We start from the raw sequence: 23,053 nt of genomic DNA on the forward strand, positions 1-23,053 counted from the left end.
TAACCCTTTTCATGGTGGATTTTATGGTATGTTTTGCCTGTGCGAAAATCTACTGATAGACAACGACTTCTTTTAACATGGGTAGGGGTGGGGTGAGAAGGAAATGTTTTCATGATCGCGGAAGACTGGCGCCAGGTGTTGATGGCGTAAACATGGCGGCTTTAAAGCACAACTTACAGAAGGAGTTGTTCAACCCAACTGAGGAGCGACTCTATGCGGTTGTAAGCGTAACTAAAGCGGGGAAAAAGAAGAAAGCAAGTTTCCTCTGTTTAGCTGGTATGAATTTATCTCGAGCCCCTTTTTCTAATGCTGAAGATCTTTCCGCAAATATTAGGCTTATCCTTCAAGAACTTGCCGTACACCCAGTGTCTTTCACTGTGGAGTTGATATAGGCTTTATGCTCATCACCTTTGATGAAAATTGTCTCTATGATTTTGCAAATTAAGTACAGTTGCTCCTTATATTATAAATCTCGCACGATACTGAAGAAGATACTCTCAGAACTGCAGATGCCGAGGAGGAAATGAAATTCATTGCTCCCACACTTGAATTAGAACAGGCATAATTTGTGAATGCTTCGTTGATCTATTTGAGGAAAATCCCAATTTTCGCGAGTCAGTTAGTGTGATTATTAGAGGAGGTAAATACGTTTCATTTGAGCCCTAAGGGTTTGAAGTCCATGTCTAGCATACTATGATACGCAAAGTAATGTTGAAGGGCTGGGCTAACTAACCCAAATCATGCCTTGATTCAATCCAGCCTTTTCTTAAAATCGCAATGAAGATAATAAGGATTGTAATTATTTTACCTATTCCTACTAATTTGGAAGTTAATGTTATAATTTAAAGTGAACGTTAAAATGCACTTTATTTCTTACCGTCCATTATTTTGAAAATGTGTCTGTATATGTGTCAACATTGTTCATCCAGTGACAACAGTGAGACCTGAAACTGTGTCGCTTTACCAAGTGAAAAAGACAGAGAAAGATACATACAAGAAGAGAATGCACTGGAGACTGAGAGACTTAAAACTGGTTGATGGCAGAGATGAAACTAATGTAAGTACAAGGAGCTAACCCTTCAACTGCCAAATTATGTTTAATGTATGGAACATTAATTTCATTTCATATTTTTTACTTAATCAACATATCTTTTGTCTGTTGGATACCTGTAAATAACAGATAATTGGATTGATATCGATAATTGAGAGTGCAACATATGCTAGTGCTTCACCCCGTCAATGTTTTCTTGTTTACTTAAAATTGTACTTCATTCTAAATTTATGGAAATAATTTTATATTTACTTTCATCCTCATGTTCAGGAAACCCCTGAATTTCACCTTCTATTTGAGAAGACCTACAAGTGGGTAGCAAGCAGTATTCAAGACAAAACCAATTTTATAACAGCGATAATGAAGGTGAAGATTGTAAATTAAATTTAAGTTGCAGTTACTGTAATAATTATGTCTTAATTCTTTGATTGTCACAGTGAGAAGAATATTTTGTTGTCACTATTGCTATAATGATATAGTAAGCCGGTTTGTATCCTGAGTGATAAATTATAGTTTCCTTTCATTGTTGATTTTTTCTCAAGTTATTAACCCTTTACTCCCAAGATCTAATTAGTAATTCTCCATACTATCTGCCATACAATTCTTATGATGTTAGTTCAGAGAATTTGGTGTTGGATCAACAAATAATCCCATAATTGATATTCTTCTCTATTCTCATCACCTACCTGCTTGATATTGTATTGATATTATAAGGAGAAATTCTCTCTTGGTCACTTGTGGGAGTGAAAGGGTTAAGACTTACCACTTGCTACTACCCAAACATCAGTATGCAAGTTCTCCTTACTGTTCACCATAAATTTCCCATGCTACTCATAACGACAATTTACATAACAATAGTGAAAGATATTTTTCATCTTGTCACAAGCGTGGGATGAAGAAAAAATTTTGAGTCACCATGAGGAATCGAACCTCTGACCTTCAGATTCCACAGGGATTATGAGACAGTCAGATGGTGCTAAAAGTTAAACAGTGACAGGCAGAACGTTTTGCTTTCAATCATTTATCACCTTTCCATTGGCATCTTCACTGAATCAAGACTGAAGTAGCTAGGGGATCAGTGTTTAATTGCCACATTTTTTTTTTGATCCATGGCTCGTGTATATCCCAGGCCTCAGTTGTTCAAAGACTAGATAGAGCTATCCAAGGGATAAATTTCTTTCCAATGGATAAATGTTAACAAAACATACTGTGCTATTCACCACATAGAGATTTATCAAGTGGATAACATTACCAACCCTTTGAACTACCAGAGCCATGGATATACAACTAATGTAGAATGAGATGTTTTGTGTACTTTTTGACCTTTTTCTACATTTGGTATTGATCATTTGTCACAAGGATGCTTGTTGAGTATATTGATAAAAATCAGTTTTTAAATGATTACATTTAATTTACAGGTGGCCGACAGATATGGGAATCAGAGGAAACCAAGCTTTACCAATGTCAGTGCTATTGAAGGTAAATTAAACTATCTGTAACAAAATCTAATTGTTAGTTTTTCTATGTTAATGATAAAGAATGATATCTTAATTTTAAAAGAATTGATTCTTTGTTGTGATATTTTAATTTAAATCAGTGATGTGAAAGTATAACAGGGTAATTTAGTGTTATCAATTGAGCTGGTAACATGAATTAAAGTATTTCTCAGCTCAGTGGTTATTTCAGAAACTATGGTACAAGTGTTGATATAAGCATTGCACCGTTTCTTTTTTTGCCTTAGATGCTTTTTTCAGTGCTCCTTTAGCATTGCAAAATTAATTGTAGCTGGTGTTATATTTTTCGTTATTAATCATGTTATCGTATTTCCCCAATGTCTGTTGGTAGATCTCTTGCACTAACATTGTGATAATTGTTGACATTTCCATTACTATGTAAACTGTGCAATGAGCAAGTCATCGGTAAATTAAAATACATGACTTATACCATTGACTCTTGATAACTCGGATCTTCAGGGGAAGTTGAAAAAGGTTGAGCTATTAGGAGTTCGATTTATGGGGAGTTGAAGATACAGGTACTGTAATTTAAACTGAATAAACCTGGAGTGGACTGACATGTTTTGAGAAATGCAAAACAGGATGAAGATTACATGGCTGCTTCAAAATAAATTACAGTAAATGTTTTGGATTGAAGCACACTATTTGTTTTGATTTGTCGCATATTAAAAGATGTGGTTAGAAGTGGTTCAAGTTATTAAGAGTGAGAATATTAAAAAGAATGACAGGAAGGGAAATGAAAATTGCTTTGAGTTAGCAGGAAGTTTGAGTTATCAAGGGTTTGAGTTACAAAGGGTAAAACTGTAGTGTACCAGTAAATGTATGATGGAAATCTAGGGCAAATCTATTTTGGTTCAAGTTAGTGTGAGGTTCAAATTAGGGAGGTTTGAGTTATTGGGAGTCAACTGTATGTATTTTTGTTTCATTTTAGGCTCTATCCATGGGGCTGAGAGTAGCAGAGTTCAACAGCACACAGAAGAGGGAGCTGAAGGTTGGTAGTTTTATGAAAAGAAGTGCTTTTACATTTGCAGTTATGCTGACAAGACTTTTCCATCCAGCTAGACATTATGGGACATTATCATATCTGCAAAGTAATATGTGTGTCACAGTGTAATACGACTTGTGGATACATGTGGACAAAAAGATAAAAGACGGAAGGAAAACTTGTTGATGGAGGGTCTTTTTGCTGTAACCAGTGAATCCAGAATGGTTTGTCTACTTAACTGGCAGATGAGTTAACATTGTAACATAAAGTACAAATCTTAAAATACTATAGTTGTTTCACATGCATTACAAATTTATTAGGTGAAGATTACCAAGAACTGACACAGCGAGAGGAGAGTGACTTGGAGTACATGATATCACATACTGAGAGTGCCATCAGCAACATTGAAGCGTTCACTGAAAAACTCTCCAAGGAATTGTCTGTTTTGGATGGGGTAAAGTCTACCATTAAATCTCTATTAATTGATTATTTGTCAGGTGAATAGTTACTTTTTTCAACATCTTTATTTTCTTTCACTTGGCAGGCCAATATTCATTCCATCATGGATGCTGAGCCTCAAGTGGAATCACTGATGCAGCTGTTGAATGATGCGTTAAAAGAGCTCGAAAACCTAGATAAACGACTTATTGGATATGATTCGCGTCTTAAGGTAAATAGTCTGATTCCGTCTTATTCCGTGGAGATCCGTCTGGTTTCAAAATGTTACCTTGAATGAAGTGCAGACCCGTGTAATTTTGTACGGTCACGTCCAATTTCGGGCGATTACGTTTTATTGCGCACGGAACCTTCCGATTTCAAATGATTCCTTTCGATTTCGGACGGCGCCAACCAACATTCGACAATTCCGTTAGATTTTGAATAATCTCTCCGATTTTATCTGGCTCCACTTCTTATTTTGAACCGTGTCTTCAAGCCTTAAACTAAGTATCTTGAATGGTCGGCCTGATTCTGTTTTTATTGTGATGTATTTGATAACTTAGGAAGTGCGAGCTCAGATGGAGCAAATGGAGGATAAGGATAAACACATGGTTACAGAGAGCAGGAATCGTAAAAAGCTTTTGGAGGAGGTGGAATCAGTAGTGGTCAGTTTTCTCAGTATTTATCAAGTTTTCACTTTTCAGAGCAAGCACTAAATGGTATACTCTTTAACTGTTATGATAACATAAAATTAAATTAGAAAACTCAACAGCGGACAAAAGTAGTCAACACAAACTGGCTGATAAACGAGAAGGCAGACAGACAGGCTGAAGGACTATCAGACTGTATGAAATGATTGACAGACAGCCTGATGGGAGAACTGGATGGCTCTCTGACTGTCTAAAGCACTGGCTGACTTACTGGTTGACGGACTGACCGGCTAAGCGAGAGGCTGACTGTGACTGATGGGTTGGATGCCTGACTCTCTAAAGCACTGGCTGACTTACTGACTTATGGACGGACTGACCGGCGGAGCGAGATGGGCTGGCTGGCTGGCTGACTAAAATACTGACTGACTTACTGACTGGTTGACGGACTTGACCGAAGGAACTAGCAGCTTGCAGACCAATTGACGGGCTGGCTAACTGACTTCTGGCCGATCGACTGACTGAAAGAGAGGAAAAACAGAGTCAGCCATGGTTAAAGAAATTTACAAACAGTTCAATTCAAGGAAACGATTGTTAAAAGACGTACAGGAAGGTCATGTAAACAGGTGTATGATTAATCTTTACAATCCATTTTGACTACATACACTATTTAAAAACATCGTTTCAGATTTCACTGGATGTCCCTGAGTGTAACATCGTAGCTTTACAAGAAGCTGACCTTTCCAAAGGGCTGGGACTGAAAGAGTGTACTCACGCCGCGTTTTCCGTGCTTCATGCTCTGCAAGCAGATCTTAGTCCAGGTAGTAAGAGCTAGTTTAAGGTAATCCAAAGTTGGATAAGTTTTGCTGTACTTCACTCCGCCTCCTTCTCAACCAATCAGCTGCTAAGCTAAAACAAATTGCCCCAAGGTCTCATGCGTTTTCCCGCGCTTCAGGTAATTTACCATTTTCTTAATTCGAGTTCTCATTTGTTCGTTCTGAGGTAAACTTTGGGACTTATTGGCCGTTGAAATGTCTTAAAGTTTGTTTTACGGCACTTACTCGACTGAAAGCGTTCTATATTGAAAAGGGATTAAATATCAAGTCAGTTTCTGGGAAAGGTTTTGAATGCTTTTTCTTTTCATCTGCAACTTGCAAGGATGTTTAACTCGAAACATGTGTCCAATTGTTCAGCACCTCTGTCAAAGACCACGGCAAATATCTTCCGCTTCCAGGTTTTTGTAGCTCTAACAGTACTTTTTATAAAAGCTGTATTTACTTTCTGTTTTCATTGATGTTGTTTATTAACTTCAATTTATCTCCATTGTAATAATTTTGGACATTTTATTTCACCACACTTTCTTGATTGGAAAGCGCCCAATATGTATGGTCTTGAGGTTTTGGGTGTTTCAATTTAAGGTTTAACTAAGATGAGAGCTGTCAAGGAACAGAGAGAAAAGTTTTTGCAGCTGAGCAGCGATTTTGCTCAACGTCTGAAGTTTCACCTCATGGAAATCTTCACGCGCCACGTAAGTTCTGCCTGCCTACTACTGTCAGCTGTAGTCTTGTCAGTAGTATAGGGCGGCCGCATAGTCGGTCACCAATGAGAGAGACGTATTTGTACCACGTATTCGGTGAAAGCAAAGGATTTTCCATCTATGGATGTTGAAATGACGACTTGATTTGTAACGCATTTTTGCAATTTTACTCATTGGAGTCACGCATTATAAATCTTCCTTCAGTGTCACGCAGAGAGAGATCGAGTATTCCGCAGTAACACACTATTTTATTTTCATAACAGGGCGTGAAATTGCGCCTAATACAGGCGCCAATGCGACTAAATTTTTCACTTTGGCGACCATATCCAAGTGGCTATCAGAAAAAAATTAATTTAACGCCCTGCATAACCTCAACATTTTTCAAGAAGTGTCTTTCTGTCACGTTGTTTATCACTAGAGCTTAGACGTAGAGACTCTGGTTCAACACTCTAGTGAGCTGTGTATCCCTAAACATCTGGCTTGTCATAATGACCTCGCGCCATTCTCTGATCTAATGAAGTGGCTGAAAGAAGTTGATCAGAGTGTGTTTCTCGAGCTCTGTCAGGTATGTTATGTCCACTCCTTCCACTTTAAGGAAATATTTAAAATTGATGGCAAACTTGACTCATAAATATCATTTTCTACCTTGTCAGGCGTATACACAATCTCTGAGCAGAGTCTACGAGAGGGAACTGAGAGACTTCTTTGAGGCTGTGAAACAAAAGACTATGACAAAAGGCGTCCGAAGTAAGTGGTGATTTGATTTATATTCCCAACAGTCGTCACGTGATGTTTGTGTTTTCGGAGTAGGAAACGGGGGGGGGGGGGAGGGAGGGGGGGTGGAGGGAGTATACTGGAAGAAGCCTTGAGTGAATTAGTTGGAGTCTTGGAGTTGGAGAGGGCGAGTTTGAAAATGAACTTCATTCAAGTCCGCAATGTCCATTGCAATTTTATACGGTAACCTTTCGGAGGCTTGACATTAAAGGAGGTATGTTGCGGCCTTGTGGACCATTTAAACACGTCAAAAAATTTTTTGTTGACAAAATGTAGGCTAGGGGTTTTAAAATGTTTTGAAGTAGGGGTCAGACTCGGCAAAAGTAGGTGACTGTGAAAAGTTTGTTAAGGGCCTTAAGGCAATTATTTTGTCCAGAGTAACCAATGACATGTTATCAAGTAGCCGGCGGAACTCCGGCAATCTCCGGCTCGTTTTGAAATCCCTGGTAAGCTCAAGAATAGTAGCTTTTGGGTGCGAAATAATGTCAGAGGAGAAAAATAGAGGAGTAGACCCGAAAGGAGAGGAGGTATTTTTGGGTTCCACCATTTTGGGGAAAGGAAATGGTCGCAGCCTGCCCAAGATACAATTCTAAGGATGTTTGTACGGAGTGTGGGTGTTGGATCAACTAATAATCCCCTAGCTGATCTTTTTCGTTACTTACATCACTTGTCTGCTTGATGCTACATTGATAATGAAAGGAGAAATTCTGTCTTGGTCACTCATGGGAGTTAAAGGGTTAAGTTGCCAACACATGTCGATATTTTCTGCTCTGTGTGATTTGAAGCAGGAGTTAATAGGGCTTCCTTTCTCTATACAGCTTACGCTGCCTTTAAGATGACAGGGACTTCGACGGGTGCGAATGACCCGAAAATGAGCCCCCGTCCAACTCCTCGCGTGATCAAGACGGGCTCTTTCAGGAAAACTGAAAAAGCAACCGACAGGAAGGACACTGACTCCATTGGTTCGATGGGCTCAGATACGAGGTCAAGATCAGGCTCCATGAGCTCGGTGGATTCTTCTGATCAGTTGCTGGAGGGCAGAGGAAAGTTTGAAAGGGTTTGTTGAAAACTTTTGCGGAGAAAGCTTGGGTATAAGCTTGCCCACCGGTCTCAATGAGCTGGACCAGTTTATCCAACGAACTTTGTTTTCTGTTCATATGAAAAATTTTGATCCTGGTCACTGAGCTGTGATTGGAGCCCGAATACCGTTCAGTTAAGAACTTTCAGCTTCGTGACCGAGTTGAACAAAGCGCGATCTTACCACTGAGTATCGTCCCCCGTGACCGGATTGAGCTGTTCATACGGTCATGGCTACCGATAGCTCAACAATCTAGCTAACCTGCCTTTACATATATCATGTATAGAAGTCACTAAATAGTTTTGAGGTGAAATCTGACCGTATAGCCAAGCTAGCGCAGCTTGAAGTTTACCATTTTTTTTGCACGTGTCATGAAAATCAATGTAAAATTTTCAAGCTTGTTGCTTGAAATCCCTTTAGCTTTCTGTTATTTTCACTCCTTTTTGTTCGTTTTATCAGTCCTTTCCTTTGTCTTCCTAGCCAGTTATTATCCTTACTGTTGATTTAAAATAGCCTAAATACTGCAGAAATACAAGAAGAAAAGGAAGACTTCCAAATCGCTTCCGTCTATTAACCTACATACACTTTCTTTGATTGTAAAATCAGGTATTTGATGTTCTGTTATTGGAGCTGGAACCAGTATGCACAGCCGAACAGGAATTTGTACAAAAGTTCTTTGATTTTTCTTTGGAGGAGTCAGAGGTTTGTATGATAATGATCAGTATTTTCTATTGTAGAGAAGTATTCTATACATTTTATTACGGTACAGTTTCACTTTCACTTTAAACTGTGCTTTGTCAGTACCTGTTGATTTTCCTTTGACTTTGCATTATTACCATAGATAATTTGAGAAGACTTTGTGTGTAAAAAGCCTCTTCGCTTAACCAAAGTATAAAAGCATTTATGGAGAGAGTTTGGCGACAAGAAAAGAAAAGCCGAACGAACCAAGGCGAAACGCGAAAGAAAATATTTGTTTGTTTGTTTTTCTTTATTCCCCTCGGGAAGGCTATCAGCATCCTTACCATAATATATGTATTAGACCAGACGCTTATAACTCTCTAGGTCATGAGCTTCTGATTAGACTCAGTGATCGTGGTTTTCTTACAGACAAATCATATGGTACCAGTTTGTGCTTATTTTCTTTTCTCTTTTCTTTAGCCTTCAGAGACACCAAGCACCTTAAATATTGACTCTTCTGATGGTGCGATGTTTAGCAAGGCACCGCCAATTAAATCCATAGACACTACGTAAGTATGACACGGAACTTGCGCAGTTTAGTATTTTGCTTCGTTTCTAACTGAATGCCCGAAACAGGGTAGGACAAAAAATAATTGTTTGAATACCAACACCCGTAGTTTAACTTCTCAATTATTTAAAACTATTCCTCCTTGACTGTTTTATTGCTCGAATCACGGCAAAAGATAAGAATTGCGATGTTACTTTATTTATAGGGATGTAAAAGAGCGAACACCGCTGAACGAGGAAGTCAGGTAACCGTTGTGTAGTTTTACATAGAATGTCACGCTGGGTTTATGGAGACCAGGCACAAACCCTTCCACGTATTGTTACATGCATGGTGTAGTTATTGTGAAGACTGATAAAATACCATTGAACATTGCACGAGATAAGTTGCTAAAGAATGACGCAAGAATGCCGGCAAATAATTAAGGGGATGTTTGTTTTCAGTCCTTGGTTTTTCAATTTTAAGCTCCTCTCCAGGCCACTCACGGCTTAGCTCTCTCCTCATCATATGACTCTATTTTTCCGTTCTGTTTTTTTTACTTTCATTCATTTATAGACGATGATTTGTAAACATTAAACAGTCTCCCCGTCTATTTTCAGTAATCCCATCCCTTCCACATTAAAAAGGGTAACTGGAAGGAAAGAAATTTGTTAGTAATAGACATTTATCGTTTGGTAGCGTTCCTCCAGTAAGTATCACTTTTGATGGGTAAAACTTCATTTTGTCTTTGAATAATTGTCAAAGCAGATGTCTTCGATGAAGCAAAGGACTGCATGTGTAAACAGTTTGTTCCTTCAGTTGTGGTTATCTCCTTCCTCCCGATAAAAAAATTAGGGAAACTATGATCTAGTTTAATTTGTCATATGACTGTTACTTCTCCAGAAAAAGAAAACAGCGGATCAATAAAAACCGAGAAGATATGAAGTATGTTGAGTCCTAACACAGCTGCACTCTGCCTAGGTTTAAAGTATAATCGTAAAATCGCTGTAGAGGTTTGCTTCAATAAATTTAAGCATAAAATATAAATTAAGAATTTGAAGTCTAGGAATCTAAACTTTTTATCGTTAAAAGCACATTGTTTGGTTTAAATCGTAAGCTTAAGGCTACAGCGAGGTTTCTGTAAATGGGGTTAAAAGTAAATGGATAAATACTCGTAACTTGCACCACAAAGTAAGAGCACGGTAAGTTATTTTTAAAGTAAACTGCACATTTCCACGTTTGCACTGTTATGCACTTTAATGTTGATGTTCTTTATGAGCTCTTTCACAGTTTCATCTAATGTCAATACTCAGACTGAAAAGAAAACATCAGAACCACAACGTGGACAACCAAATATTTAGACCTTTCAGTGGAAATGTCCTAATATGGCAATGCACAAAAACTGAAACGGTGAAGTGTGGTACCCTTGGTGTTTTGAAAATATATCTTCCCAGAACATTTTGCGCTCTGAACTGTTTGTGAACTTAAATGATCTCGGCTTTGGCTTCCGTTGGATTTGTAAAGTCTTGGTTTTCCTCGCATTTGAATATACTTCGCTCTTTTTCGAGAAAAGGCAAAACGGTCGATTAGACATGTGAAAGAGCTCCGCAAAATTGTTTGCTCGGTGTCTTTCTAAATGATGCATCCTTCGCGTATTTTTCAGGAAAATCATGCAAGGATTGTTCAACGTCTTGGAAGCCGAGTTACAAAGTTACATCCACTTTGCAGATAGACTTGATCCTTTGTAAGTGTACAGAGAAAAAAAGGATTTTTGTCCATATTTTATTTAAACCAATAGATAACTTCCAAATGCAAAATTTTGTTTAGATACATCAAGAAACGTAATGGAAACTCCGGCAATCTCGTCCGAAGGATGAGGTCCGAACGCCGTGACCGCCAACCAAATATTTGCCCCTCCCCCACACCCCTTCGTCCCCCCCTCCCTTCCACCCCTCAATTGATTAGTACATATTATCACCATTGTTCATTTTCGTTGTGTTTTAGTAACACCATGTATATGTTGGTCAAGATTGGTCATTTTGTGATCACCACCCAGTTGTCTGGCTCACCTGTGTCCTACCTCAGCCAGCAGCTTGGAAACTGCCTTATCTCTGTGAAGAGGCTCTTTGACAAGTTTATAGTAAGTGAACGCTTTAAAATTGTTTAGTGATGTTTTTTTTAAAGAGGTGAGAAACTGCATTACCAATGCTATAGCAATTTATATTCATTATAATTCCCTTAAAGTCGAACCTAAAAAAACAAATTGAGGAAATGAAGATTCAGAAGACGAAGAAGTGTGGAATCTTGCCATTTGTGACCAAGTTTGAGGTGACTATGAACTCTTTCGTTTTTTCTTTTGTGAGCTGACAATTTTTCATATAATTTTCTTCAATGTTTCTTGGAGGGATCAGTCGTAGCCAATGGATTATAAATGGAAGGACTGCTAATATGAGGAGGGAAATTATATTACTACAGATCCATATGAGGGATCCCCTCCCCGCCTCCTTCCCCCTAGTGATAAAGACTGACGGGTCTGTTTTCCTCACAGGAATTTGCAAGCACTTCAGAGAACGTGTTCAAGAACTCTGATCGCCGCAATGACCTTGACAAAGCTTATCACAGTCTTATTCGAGTTGTGTTCATTAACGTGGAGCGAATGGCTGAGGAACATCAGAAGACACCACGAGCGGTGGTCATGATGGGTAAGCCGAGAGGATAACAAATTTAGGGACGGGAGGGTAGGGTCGGAGAGGGGAGGGGAGGGGAGGGCAGGGCAGGGTAAGGCTTTATAGTGGGATGGGCCTTGAGTGTTTTAGCTGGTGATGGCAGGTATTGAGACATCTATGTGCGAGTAACGGGGGAGTTCGCTGGGTTAAAAAGACACGAGCTTCAACTTTCTTGTAAACACCTTCAGAATTTCGCACGCATTATTCTGCGGCAATTTACTAAGTTTATCGCCATTAGCTATGCTAGGCTCCATCCGTTTCTAATTAACTTGATACTTTCCATATTCAACATTGGTTAAATGAAATAAGCTATTCAGCCTTCAAATAAGCCGGCATTGGGTGTAATCGTGTTTCAGCCTGCTTGTTTTCAGTATCATCCTGTCATTTTTGGTCCATCAAATGCTGCGTAACCAGCGCTTAGTACTCTGTCACGGAACTTCTCTGACTATTTTTGTTCCGACTGATAACTTATGCTTTCTTTTTCCTCAGAAAACTATCATCGTTTGTTCAGTAAGTATTTTTTTATCTTTTGTGTGGTAAATGTGGAGCTGTCTCTCTTAATCACTTACTATGACTTTTTTGAGACTTCATAGCACTTGTCAGTGAAATAAATCAAAACGGTTAGAAAAAATACAACTTATAGTAATACAAAACTGAATTGCTGTGAAAGCAAATCACCCACGCCTTTAGTCTAAGGGAATATCTTGCCTCGGAGAGATTGACAAACTATTATTCAATGATCGATGGCAGGAACATTGTGTGATCACTCAGCCATCAGTTTGTAAGGAAATTTAACTTAGGGAAGGGTTTCAATAGCTTTTTCCAGAAATAGCCGCCGATTATGTAATCAGCGGTTGTGCGCGCAAAAGGGGCCGTAAGCGTAACCCACTCAGGAGAGCCTTCTTGCAGGCTCAACAGACGGTAGTCAGAGGTCTTGCAGGCGGTGATAGACAGTTGATAAAGTCTAACTGACGTAATATTAGTCCCTCTTTTCACTCCTTTTATTGCTCAGTTACCACTAGAATTATGACGATTCTAAACATGCAACTGACTGCCGCTATCACTCTCACTACAGGGGTTCTTACGCGTCTCAAGATAGTGTGCCTGGAAAACGAGAAAAGAGAGGCCAAAAAGAAATACAACGACACCCTGAAATTGTACGTGAAGGAGATGCTTGGAAGACCCATGGAAAAAATTAACGTAAGAAACAAGAGTGTACTCTCAGAGGATCCCGCCTCATTTTGTAGGATGGACTTTACAGATGCAAAATTGAAGGCGCTTTATTTATGGGTTATCCTATTGATGTCTTCAGAATCTTCAAAAACTTGCTTTTTAACTTGTGAATTGCGCGCATGCGCAAGAGCGAGTTATAGATACGATGTGGGGAATGGCATTCGCTCGCTCGCTCGCTCGCTCGATTGGTCGATTCCTGTAAACTTTTTTTAGATTTTAGGCTTTTGAGTGCATTTGATAGTTTTTGGCGAGCAATAAACAGACGAAATGGCGACCTTTGTTGCTAAGAATAGTGGTGGGGTGAAAAAGAAGCCAATGATAATCTTAAAAGAGTTTTTTTTTCGTTTTAGTTTCAACAAGCGGCGCCAGCGACTGGCAGGCATGCAAGGATTCACACTGAAATAACAGAACAACCTTCGTTTTTCATAAAATTGTAATTTACAATCCTTGAACTTGAAAAAAATCCGAAGATTCATTGAAAATATCACTTACTGCGAAGCGCTCGGAGTTTACAGATGTTCAAAAGCTTTTTCTGTTATAGCGTGAGATTGAGGACAAAATTGATCATTACGTTTCGTCGCGTGTTTTTCCTGTGTGAAGCAACAAAAGATGCCGGCGACTGACGAAATAACAAGTTAACACGAAAATCAAATAACACCTAAACAAAAAATTTTAGCTACCGATTTTCAGTGAATTTTTAAAGAACAATTTTCTTTTAAGTTTCAAGACAATTTGAAGATTCAACATACATACAACGTACTAAAATGCGAAAGTTACACACCACAAAATTGATAAATAGGCCTGAAATGAAATTCTATCTTGTTATTGATTATACGTTGCCTAGCACGTGACTTAAATCTACTCAGGCGGAGATCCAAAATGACGGTGGCAGGCTTGGCTTAGTTATATCACTCAAAACTCGTTCCCGTTTGTCTCATTTGATAAAGAGGGAATCGTTAATATTTTCATTAAGACAGTATTGCCTTGATTTTCTAATATTTACAACGAAAGAAAGTAAATTTCACTTTTCACCCACATTTACTTCCAAGCTTTTCTTTTGAACCAGAAACAAAAATGATAGACGTTTAAAACACATGACATCATCCACCTTGTCAAATGTAATAGCATGATCATTTCAATTGTAATGCCTTCTTATCCCAACGTTACTTTGTTTCTTTGCTACATTAGCGAACACTGAACTACTGCTCGTACTCTAGATATGACAATCAATTCCCTAAACCAGATAACATTAAACATAGTCTAAAAAATCATGTGTCAATTCACGAGTTTGCTCACAGAGCACTTTGATTTTTTTAAGTCCATCGTATGCGTGAATTTCTGCATTCTTAACCTTCCTTTTAATACTATCGTTTTTGGCCTCACACACTTTCCATGATCTTCAAACTTACTCCGTAAATGTCAGCTTAGATATTTTTCTATGCGGCTGATTTGTCTATATATCAACTGCATTGGGCGCTTTTCGATCGAGTGTGATAAAACCAACCAAAGGTATCCTCAACCGCCAAGAAAGCATAAGAAATATTACAAGGAGCTAGGAGAACCTAATTGCGATTAAACAAACAGCCATAAGTGCGGGAAGAGCAATTGATTAATACAACTGGTCTAAATGTTGCATGGAATTGGTTGAGTGGAAGCCGCGAGTTTTCTAGACCAATCCTTAAAAAAAAAACCCAACATCATTTTGCATTACTTTGGATACTCATTGAAAATTACTCTCCTTCAGCCGCCCAGGGAATATCGTTTACTACTTCAAAAACAACAAAACAAACTTTTAGTTCTTATCATTTTTTTCTTTGCAGATCTTGAAGCTACACTGGTTTGCAGATTTAATGAATGTAACCGAAGAAGTTACAATTCATAGACCCAACGTTTCGACACTCCTTGGGTCTATGAATTGTAACTTCTTCGGTTACATTCATTAAATCTGCAAACCAGTGTAGCTTCAAACTATGTCTGATTGTCCACCTGGTTGCCGTGTGAACTTTAATATATTTTATTTGCAGATCTTTTTCGAGGGTGTACAAGAATGTATTGCAGCCGGGGTGAAGGAAGACGAAGTCGGATATCAGTTGGCATTCAGTAAACAAGAACTAAGAAAAAACATCAAGGAGTACCCAGCCAAGGACATAAAAAAAGGACTCGAACTGTTGTACAAGAAAGTCGAGAAACATTTGTGCGAGGAAGAGAACTTACTTCAGGTAAAATGATAGGCCTTGCCTGTATATGGAGCTACCTCACTTAAGGCCCTTAAAAATTTGTATGGAGCGTATGAATCAAGCTCCTTCGTGTGAACGAGTGCGTTCGATTTCCTGTTCAGCCGAATAATCCTACAATGGCTTGTTTTATGGTTTTTAAATTTACCAATGTTTGTTTTTTTTACCAAGACACACCTTTGTTACTGAAGTTAAGTCAGTTTTTTTTTACTTTTCTCTCAAAATTACTCTTACACTGACATGTACAGGAAAAAGAATATTAAGAACATATCGAAGCTGATGCATAAACAAATTCTTTCTACAAACCTTCAAGAATGATGTCTTGCAAGCTTTACAGACAATTAATATTCCAATCATGTCATTTCAGGTTGTGTGGCACACCATGCAAGATGAATTCATCCAACAATACAAGCATTTTGAGGATCTCATCCAGCGCTGTTACCCTGAATCTATGATCAATCTGGAAGTTACCATCGATGAAATCCTGTCGTTTTTCTCAAACATTGCCCAGTCACACTGAACTTGGAAGGCTTAATACAAAGAAAGAACTCGACAAAAGATGTGTAGATAGTTTCCTTGACAGCTAAAATTCTACCTTTGACCATCAGTTTGTTGCCCCATATCAGATCATGTGATGCTTTCTACATCAACATAGTTGGTCATTTTTATGTTGAAATGTTAATTACCTTGTTTATTTTAACGGGATTACCAATCGTTCATGGAAGATTTTTCTTGTTACGGGTTTTATGCTTCAGAGTTAATATACATGTCCAATGGCCCGGAATGTGACGCATTCTTACGCATCACATATTGCAGTTATAAGTGTAGCTAAGAGCTTGAGACTTCAGCGCACTATTTGTTACTGCCCTGATTGAGGGTAAACACTAACGGGTTATTCTGTGGAGTAGAATCATATTGTTTGAAATAGGGCGGCAACCAACAAAGCTTCATTACTGTATGTCGATAGGCAATGAAATTGCTAAACGACTTTTCTAGTCACAAACAAGAGCTACTCAGATCCTCTGCGTAGCTCTTGTTTCTTACATTAATTTTTTTTAGCTTGCTGTTAAAACTATGATAGACAAGAGATGATTTAACTTGCCAAACAAAAAAAGCTCGCATCAACCACTAGTACGCAATCCCTCTTGCAAAAGGAAATTGAAATTAAACGTTAATTCATGAATTGTAAAAAGTTAAATATTTGACAGAATGACAACGTTATGAATCGCGAAAGTATTAATTAAAAGAGCCATTTGTGCAAACATATGAACACTCGATTATGAATCAAATTCAGTGTTTTTTTTTGTGTTCGTTTTTCTATAGTTATTTTTATAAAGGCATTTCAAGCATCTTGTTTGTCGACGTGTAATTCCCAATGCCTAATTTATTATATTTGCAAAGAATTTAACAATTTGTTGTCGGAAGTTTCACTCTGTTTTAAATCTATAACAGAGGCACTGCCGAGGACTGGCAGTGTATCAAGGAGAGACGAAGACAATCAGGTACATATTCATTTGTTGTTGTTGAGAGTAACTCAATTTTGAATTAAAATTATCTTACAGAAAACCTTGACTCCGTCTGTTTGTTTGTAAATAGCAACATAACCTTACTAACTTTTTGAATAGATTTTAAACCCGCACTTCCAGACATGTTTTAGACAATTTTCTTTCACCTTGTGCAGACGAAAATTGAGAGGGGAATGGTTCTAACAAACGTGACCAGGAGACTAGGACATAAAGCGTATCCTTATATGAACAAAAAAACTGTAAGGGTGCAGACTGGTCAGCAGTTTTCAAAATGGCGGACAATTTGTGAAATGTGTTGTGAAATATCATCATTGTAAGGGAACATTGCCGTCATGTCACATTTGCTAAGGAGGTCGGTCAGAAAGGGAATAGGAGGACTTTATTTATGTCGGAATAAATGCAACTCTGCAGAGGAATCTCAACTGCATTGGAACGAAGCTTATTTTAATGGAGTGACCGTGAATTTGGACCAGCTGGGAGAGCAATGTAGCCCTGGGGAATTTTCTGTGAAATTAACGAGTGAGTGGTTACTTTTGGCTCTTTTCTTGGTTCAATAACTTTGGGTGTGTTCAAATCTAAAGGAATTGTGCCCCGTGTTCCCTCATGTTTTGGAAATCGGCATAATTTTTTTGAACAGTATGAGTAAAATTATGCCGGTTGGCCTTGCCGAGTCAGAGCTTTACATTTTTGAAGGAAAAGGTCGCACCCATGTTGCTTTTCATTCAAGGATTTATACTAGGCAACCTTGATGAAACCGTAGCAGCACTGTTAAGAAGCACAGAGAACCTTGAACATAATGGAAAATAAAAGAAAAGGGTCTGAAAATAGCGGTCATATTGATGGGAGTCTTTGACACCATTGCATCATCCTTATCCCCTCTGATATGAGAGGCTTATCCTTGTCTTTTCAGCAAAAACCAACTAGGATTATTGCAGCTCCCCCCCCTCCCCCCCCTCCCCCCCATTTGACTAGCCTAGATAGTCTATAGGAGTTTACTCTTTAGGAGATCATAAGGCTTTCCTGTTTGTTAGTACCCTTTTATACTCCTGAGTATACTATAGATAGGGGCACTTTTAGAGTAGATTATCTTGGGTGAGAACACAGCACAATAAGCAGCCTTTATCATAAACACAGACCTCTGGACCTGGAGTCCAGGGCACTAATCATTAACCCTTTAACCCCTAATAGTGACTGGTATCTAATTTCTCCTTACCATATCACCCTGAAAATTAAGGTCAGGAGAATAAAAAAGGTGATCCCTAAAGAAGCTCTTGATTATTATACAAATTCTCCATATTGGCATCTTAGGAAATGTTTAGAGAAGAGTGTGGAGAATATAAATACTGATGTTACGGTGTAAAAGGTCAGACCACCTTGTCTCTCCCTTGTTTGAGAGGAGTGGCTTCATCCTTGGCCCTCCAATTCATGCAAAGCCTGATTTTTCTACCATTTTATCAGGAAGTATCCAACAGTGGAGAAAAGAGAGAAAGAAATCTGTGTGGATGAAAGTGCCAATCGTTCAGAGTTACTTGATACCAGTGGCATTTGAACATGGCTTCAGTTATCACCATGCTGTTGGAGACCATGCTATGCTGTTAAAATGGCTTCCAAAAAAGGAGCATAATAAAGTTCCACCTTATGCTACCCATCAAGTTGGAGTATCAGGTGACAAAGACAGAGTGCAAAGATGAATTATAAATAGTGAACTTGTAAAATTTGTGCCAAATTTCCTTGAGGTAGTTTGATCCTTTAATAGGAATTTTCCATAGTTATAAATGGATTTCAGTTTAAAATGATTTAAGACTACTTTGAATTGTGTTTTGCATGTTCTAAAATTATGGGTTATTGTCCTGAACAATAGAAATGAAATATAAATTAACCCAAGTGAAGATAGTTTAATAGAAATTTTGAATTATCACATATCTCTTTGACAATAGTTATCAGTTTCAAAAGTGTTCCCTACCAAGAAAAGGTAACCAGTCAACTCGCCGACGGACCAACTCGCCGACGCCAACTCGCCTACGTATAAAATCGAGTAGAGACGTCGGCGAGTTGGTCGTCAATCCAATACAACTTATTAGAAGTTAAACATACAGAGAAGTAAACGATATTTAGTAAAAAAACACTGGCGAACATTGGTGAACATCAAACAGAAGCTTAAACATCGGTGAACATTGGTGAACATCACCAATGACTATAACGAACGAGTTATTGTGTGACAACAACACCGTAAAGACTCATCATGTCAATCGCTCAGTTTTTTTTTAACGAAAACTTGGCTTTCTAGACAAGATCTTTAGTAAAAAGCGTTTCTTTTTATTTGCAACAAAGTTTATAAGGATCTTAAGGCGAATAAAGCGAAGTAAACCTCATCAATGACTCTAACAGCTTCAGACGCGAACGAGTTGTGTGACGACAACACCGTAAAAACTCATCATGTCAATCGCTCAGTGTTTCCTTTACTTTATTCGCCTTGAGATCCTTATAAACTTCGTTGCAAATAAAAAGAATTGCTTTTTACTAAAGATCTTGACTAGAAAGCCAAGTTTCCTTTAAAATCTGACCGATTGTCATGATGAATGTCAGACAACTCGCTCCCTGGACAATTAGCCCCAGACGATTAGCCCCCAGTCTTTGGACAATTAGCCCCCAGTCTTAGTTTATGTAAAGGAGAAGTTACGTTCATCTGTTGGTCATTGACTTTTATGAGTTTGTGGCTCCTAAAGGAGCCTTTTTTTTGTGAATGTCTATCTTTATTAACATTTAAATAAACACCGATTGACATTAACAAGTAGTCGCCAATAAGTTAAAGTTTCAAAGTTTCGTCCCTGGTTTCTTTCCTTTCCTATTTAAACAACATGACGGAGAAACATTCGTAAAGTATGTAAACAGAAAGAACACAGTTCATTTTTGTAGAATATATAAACAGAAAGAACATAGTTCACTTTATAATTCGATACGCACGGCAGAGAAACGTTCATAACAAGCAAACAACAAGACAGCAAGAACGTAGTTTACTTTATAATTTAACACGCATGGCAGAGAAATGTTCGTAAAAAGCAAATAACAAGAACATTGTTTATTTCATAATATATGATAGGGAAACGTTCGTAAAAAGTAAAGGGCAAGAACATAATTTATTTCAAGGTTGGTGGGTTGGGGGCTAATAATCCAGAGACTGGGGGCTAATCGTCCAAATACTGGGGGCTAATTGTCCAGGGGGCGAGTTGTCCGGATACCGTCATGATGAGTCTTTACGGTGTTGTTGTCACACAATAACTCGTTCGCGTCTTAAGCTGTTAGAGTCGTTGGTGAGGTTTACTTCGCTTTATTCGCCTTAAGATCCTTATAAACTTTGTTGCAAATAAAAAGAAATGCTTTTTACTAAAGATCTCGTCTAGAAGGCCACGTTTTCGTTAAAAAATCTGAGCGATTGACATGATGAGTCTTTACGGTGTTGTTGTCGCACAATAACTCGTTCGCGTCTTAAGCTGTTATAGTCATTGGTGATGTTCACCAATGTTCACCGATGTTTAAGCTTCTGTTTGATGTTCACCAATGTCCAATGTTTTTTTACTAAATATCGTTTAATTTTCTGTATGTTTAGCTTCTAATAAGTTGTATTGGATTGACGACCAACTCGCCGACGTCTCTACTCGATTTTATACGTCGGCGAGTTGGTGTCGGCGAGTTGGTCCGTCGGCGAGTTGACCGTAAACCCAAGAAAAAGTCTTATCTATAATTTTTTAATCGATGGTCTAATGCATATCCAATATTTCTAATGTAAAAAATTGCAGGTCTTGTTCTTAACAGGGAAAAAAATGAAGTTTTAGTAGTCCAGGACAAGAACATGGTATGTAACACACACAATCAGGTCCTGTAGAAATCTGCTCTGACAAGTACACACCTCCTTGGATTGCTATTAGTATTGTTGTTTTTATGATTTCTAGTCTAAGGCAGTTTTTCATCATTCTATCATCAAAATTGTGAGTTCTTTTAAAATGATATGGAAAACCATTTTAACATTGCAAATCAAAGTTTTCATGGGATATCTAACAATGTAATTAATAATAATTTTGGTAGTTTTGGTACTTTAAATGTTGACAATGTTGGCACAATATTTTTGGCAGCTCAAGATTGGCCGGCACTTAAAAAGACCAGTTTGGAAATTTCCTGGAGGACTCTCAGATGAAGGAGAAAGTATTGGTGGGTTTGATTTATTAAGCATCTGTTCCTTTATTTTTGGAATTTATTTTACAGAGTATAACCATGAAGACCTAAAAGTAATATTTCTGAGGTGTTGAATCAGGGCTGGGATTAAATCTTACCAAAAAATTATTATATTTGAAGAAGATCATCAATAGTATGGGTATGGTATTAAGGGAACTGGGTTAATCCCTGTTTGCCAATTTATTTTAATAATTTTAAATTGTGGGGTTTTGCCCCATAGCTTTTATAAAGAATGCTTATTGAGTCAAAATGTTTCCTGAGTGGAAAGCTAATAACCAAGGTCAGATTCAAATTGCTCCTCTTCACTAATCTCATTTTTATGTACTTTTGACTCAAGAATCATGTGGGTACATGTATGTGATTTCTGTCTGACTATTTATGTTTAATTAGAGGAAACAGCAGTGCGTGAAGTCTGGGAAGAGACAGGAATACGAGCAGGTAATACACAGGGCACACCTTGTGTTAGTAAGAAGCTAGCTAAGGCTAAAGTTTTTTGAAGCTAGTTACCCATTTCATAAAGAGCTTACCTCAGGGTGGTTAACTCTTTAACTCCCATGTATGACCAAGACTGAATTATTCTTCTCGATAATGAACGAGCAAGTGATCAGAATAAAAAAAAAAGATCAGTACAGGATTGTTTCTTGATATAATGACAAACTCCCTGTCCTCTATCATAAAAATTGTATAGTAGAGAATAAGGAGAAGCACTAATAGGATCTTGGTCAGTCACTGGTTACCATCAAGTAATTTAAGGTTTTCTCCAAGTTTTTTGGTACCCATTTAAACTTCATTGTGGAGAGAGACATGCTGAGTTGTCCTATTCAGCAGACCAAGACTATGAACCAGCCAATATTCTAACAGATCTCTTTACATGGCCTCCAGAATGCTAGCATGCCAATCGTTAACCTCCAGTGATTACAAAATGAAATATTAATTCAGGATTGTTTCTGATTTCATTTTAGTCTCACTCTTTGCTTCTCATTTTACTTTTGATTGCAGAATTCAAATCCATTCTGCTCTTCAGACAACAGCACAAAATGAAGAATGCTTTTGACAAGTCTGATGTTTATGTTGTGTGTAGAATGGAACCATTAAGCTTTGGCATTAGTCATTGTGAGGACGAGATTGCACAGTGTCAGTGGATGGAACTATCAACTCTCCTTACCCACACAGACACCACTCCATTGACAAAATTAGCAGCAAGGTTAGCAAAACATGGACTGAAGAATGGATTTGAAAGTGTTGACATTGTGGCAAATAGTATGAGGTCTTGGGTGAATCCGAGTCAAACATTCAGCCTTTTTCACAGATATATGCCAAGCTAACAACTGAATCTTCCTTTTATGAATTTTTTTACCATTGTTTTCATTTGAGTATTGGGTGAGACAGATGCTGGTAATTATTGTTGAATTTGTGCAAATAATTTTATTTCAATTTCATCACTTGTAAGTCTTAAAACATATTTTAAATGAAGTTTGTCTCGTTCATTGGACAAAAACAAAGAATATCCCAGTTCCAAACAAGGATGTGTGTCATAAAAATATTAATTGTAGAATGTAATAATTTCACAAACAATATTTATTGTAATCATGTTACTGATGAGTATTCTATTATCAAGTGTAGTTAGATTTGTCAAGATGAGACTTTCACAACATGCACACTAGTGAAATACTCATTAAAAATTGCTTCCAGTATGATCAGTTCGTGTGTTTGCCTCAATTATAGTTAATGTAAAAAAGGTTCTCTGTGATGGCAATGGTGAGGAAATATTCTTTGCAATTGACATGACAAAATCTTTAGCCCAGTCCAGAAAAACAATTCTGTCAACCAACAACTATGATACTTATTTTGATACAAA

The 23,053-nt window shown here is 37.9% G+C and overlaps 2 protein-coding genes across 3 annotated transcripts; both read left to right on the forward strand.

Moving 5' to 3' along the window:
* The first annotated feature begins 116 nt into the window (after positions 1–116).
* Positions 117–16,999, forward strand: LOC131794815 (exocyst complex component 1). Of its 2 annotated transcripts, XM_066161174.1 has the most exons (25): positions 117–276; positions 930–1,057; positions 1,322–1,417; positions 2,470–2,530; positions 3,497–3,556; positions 3,871–4,004; positions 4,095–4,220; positions 4,552–4,653; positions 5,324–5,456; positions 6,054–6,163; positions 6,591–6,737; positions 6,826–6,919; positions 7,765–8,003; positions 8,631–8,726; positions 9,183–9,271; positions 9,476–9,514; positions 10,150–10,191; positions 10,910–10,990; positions 11,251–11,386; positions 11,491–11,574; positions 11,795–11,948; positions 12,462–12,482; positions 13,048–13,172; positions 15,230–15,424; positions 15,807–16,999. In XM_066161174.1, exons 1-25 carry the CDS (start codon positions 153–155, stop codon positions 15,957–15,959), a joined length of 2,769 nt encoding a protein of 922 aa, XP_066017271.1. In that variant the 5' UTR covers positions 117–152; the 3' UTR covers positions 15,960–16,999. The 2 variants fall into 2 exon arrangements, with proteins under 2 accessions (XP_066017271.1, XP_066017272.1); XM_066161175.1 differs by lacking the exon at positions 10,150–10,191.
* Positions 17,000–17,230: 231 nt separating this feature from the next.
* On the forward strand, positions 17,231–22,647 carry LOC131794854 (nucleoside diphosphate-linked moiety X motif 6). The gene is made up of 6 exons (XM_059112420.2): positions 17,231–17,484; positions 18,424–18,630; positions 20,763–20,818; positions 21,096–21,171; positions 21,586–21,633; positions 22,195–22,647. Exons 1-6 carry the CDS (start codon positions 17,298–17,300, stop codon positions 22,518–22,520), a joined length of 900 nt encoding a protein of 299 aa, XP_058968403.1. The 5' UTR covers positions 17,231–17,297; the 3' UTR covers positions 22,521–22,647.
* Positions 22,648–23,053: the final 406 nt, after the last annotated feature.

The sequence above is a fragment of the Pocillopora verrucosa genome, chromosome 14 (genome assembly GCF_036669915.1).
Source record: "Pocillopora verrucosa isolate sample1 chromosome 14, ASM3666991v2, whole genome shotgun sequence".
Taxonomy (NCBI): Eukaryota; Metazoa; Cnidaria; class Anthozoa; order Scleractinia; family Pocilloporidae; genus Pocillopora; species Pocillopora verrucosa.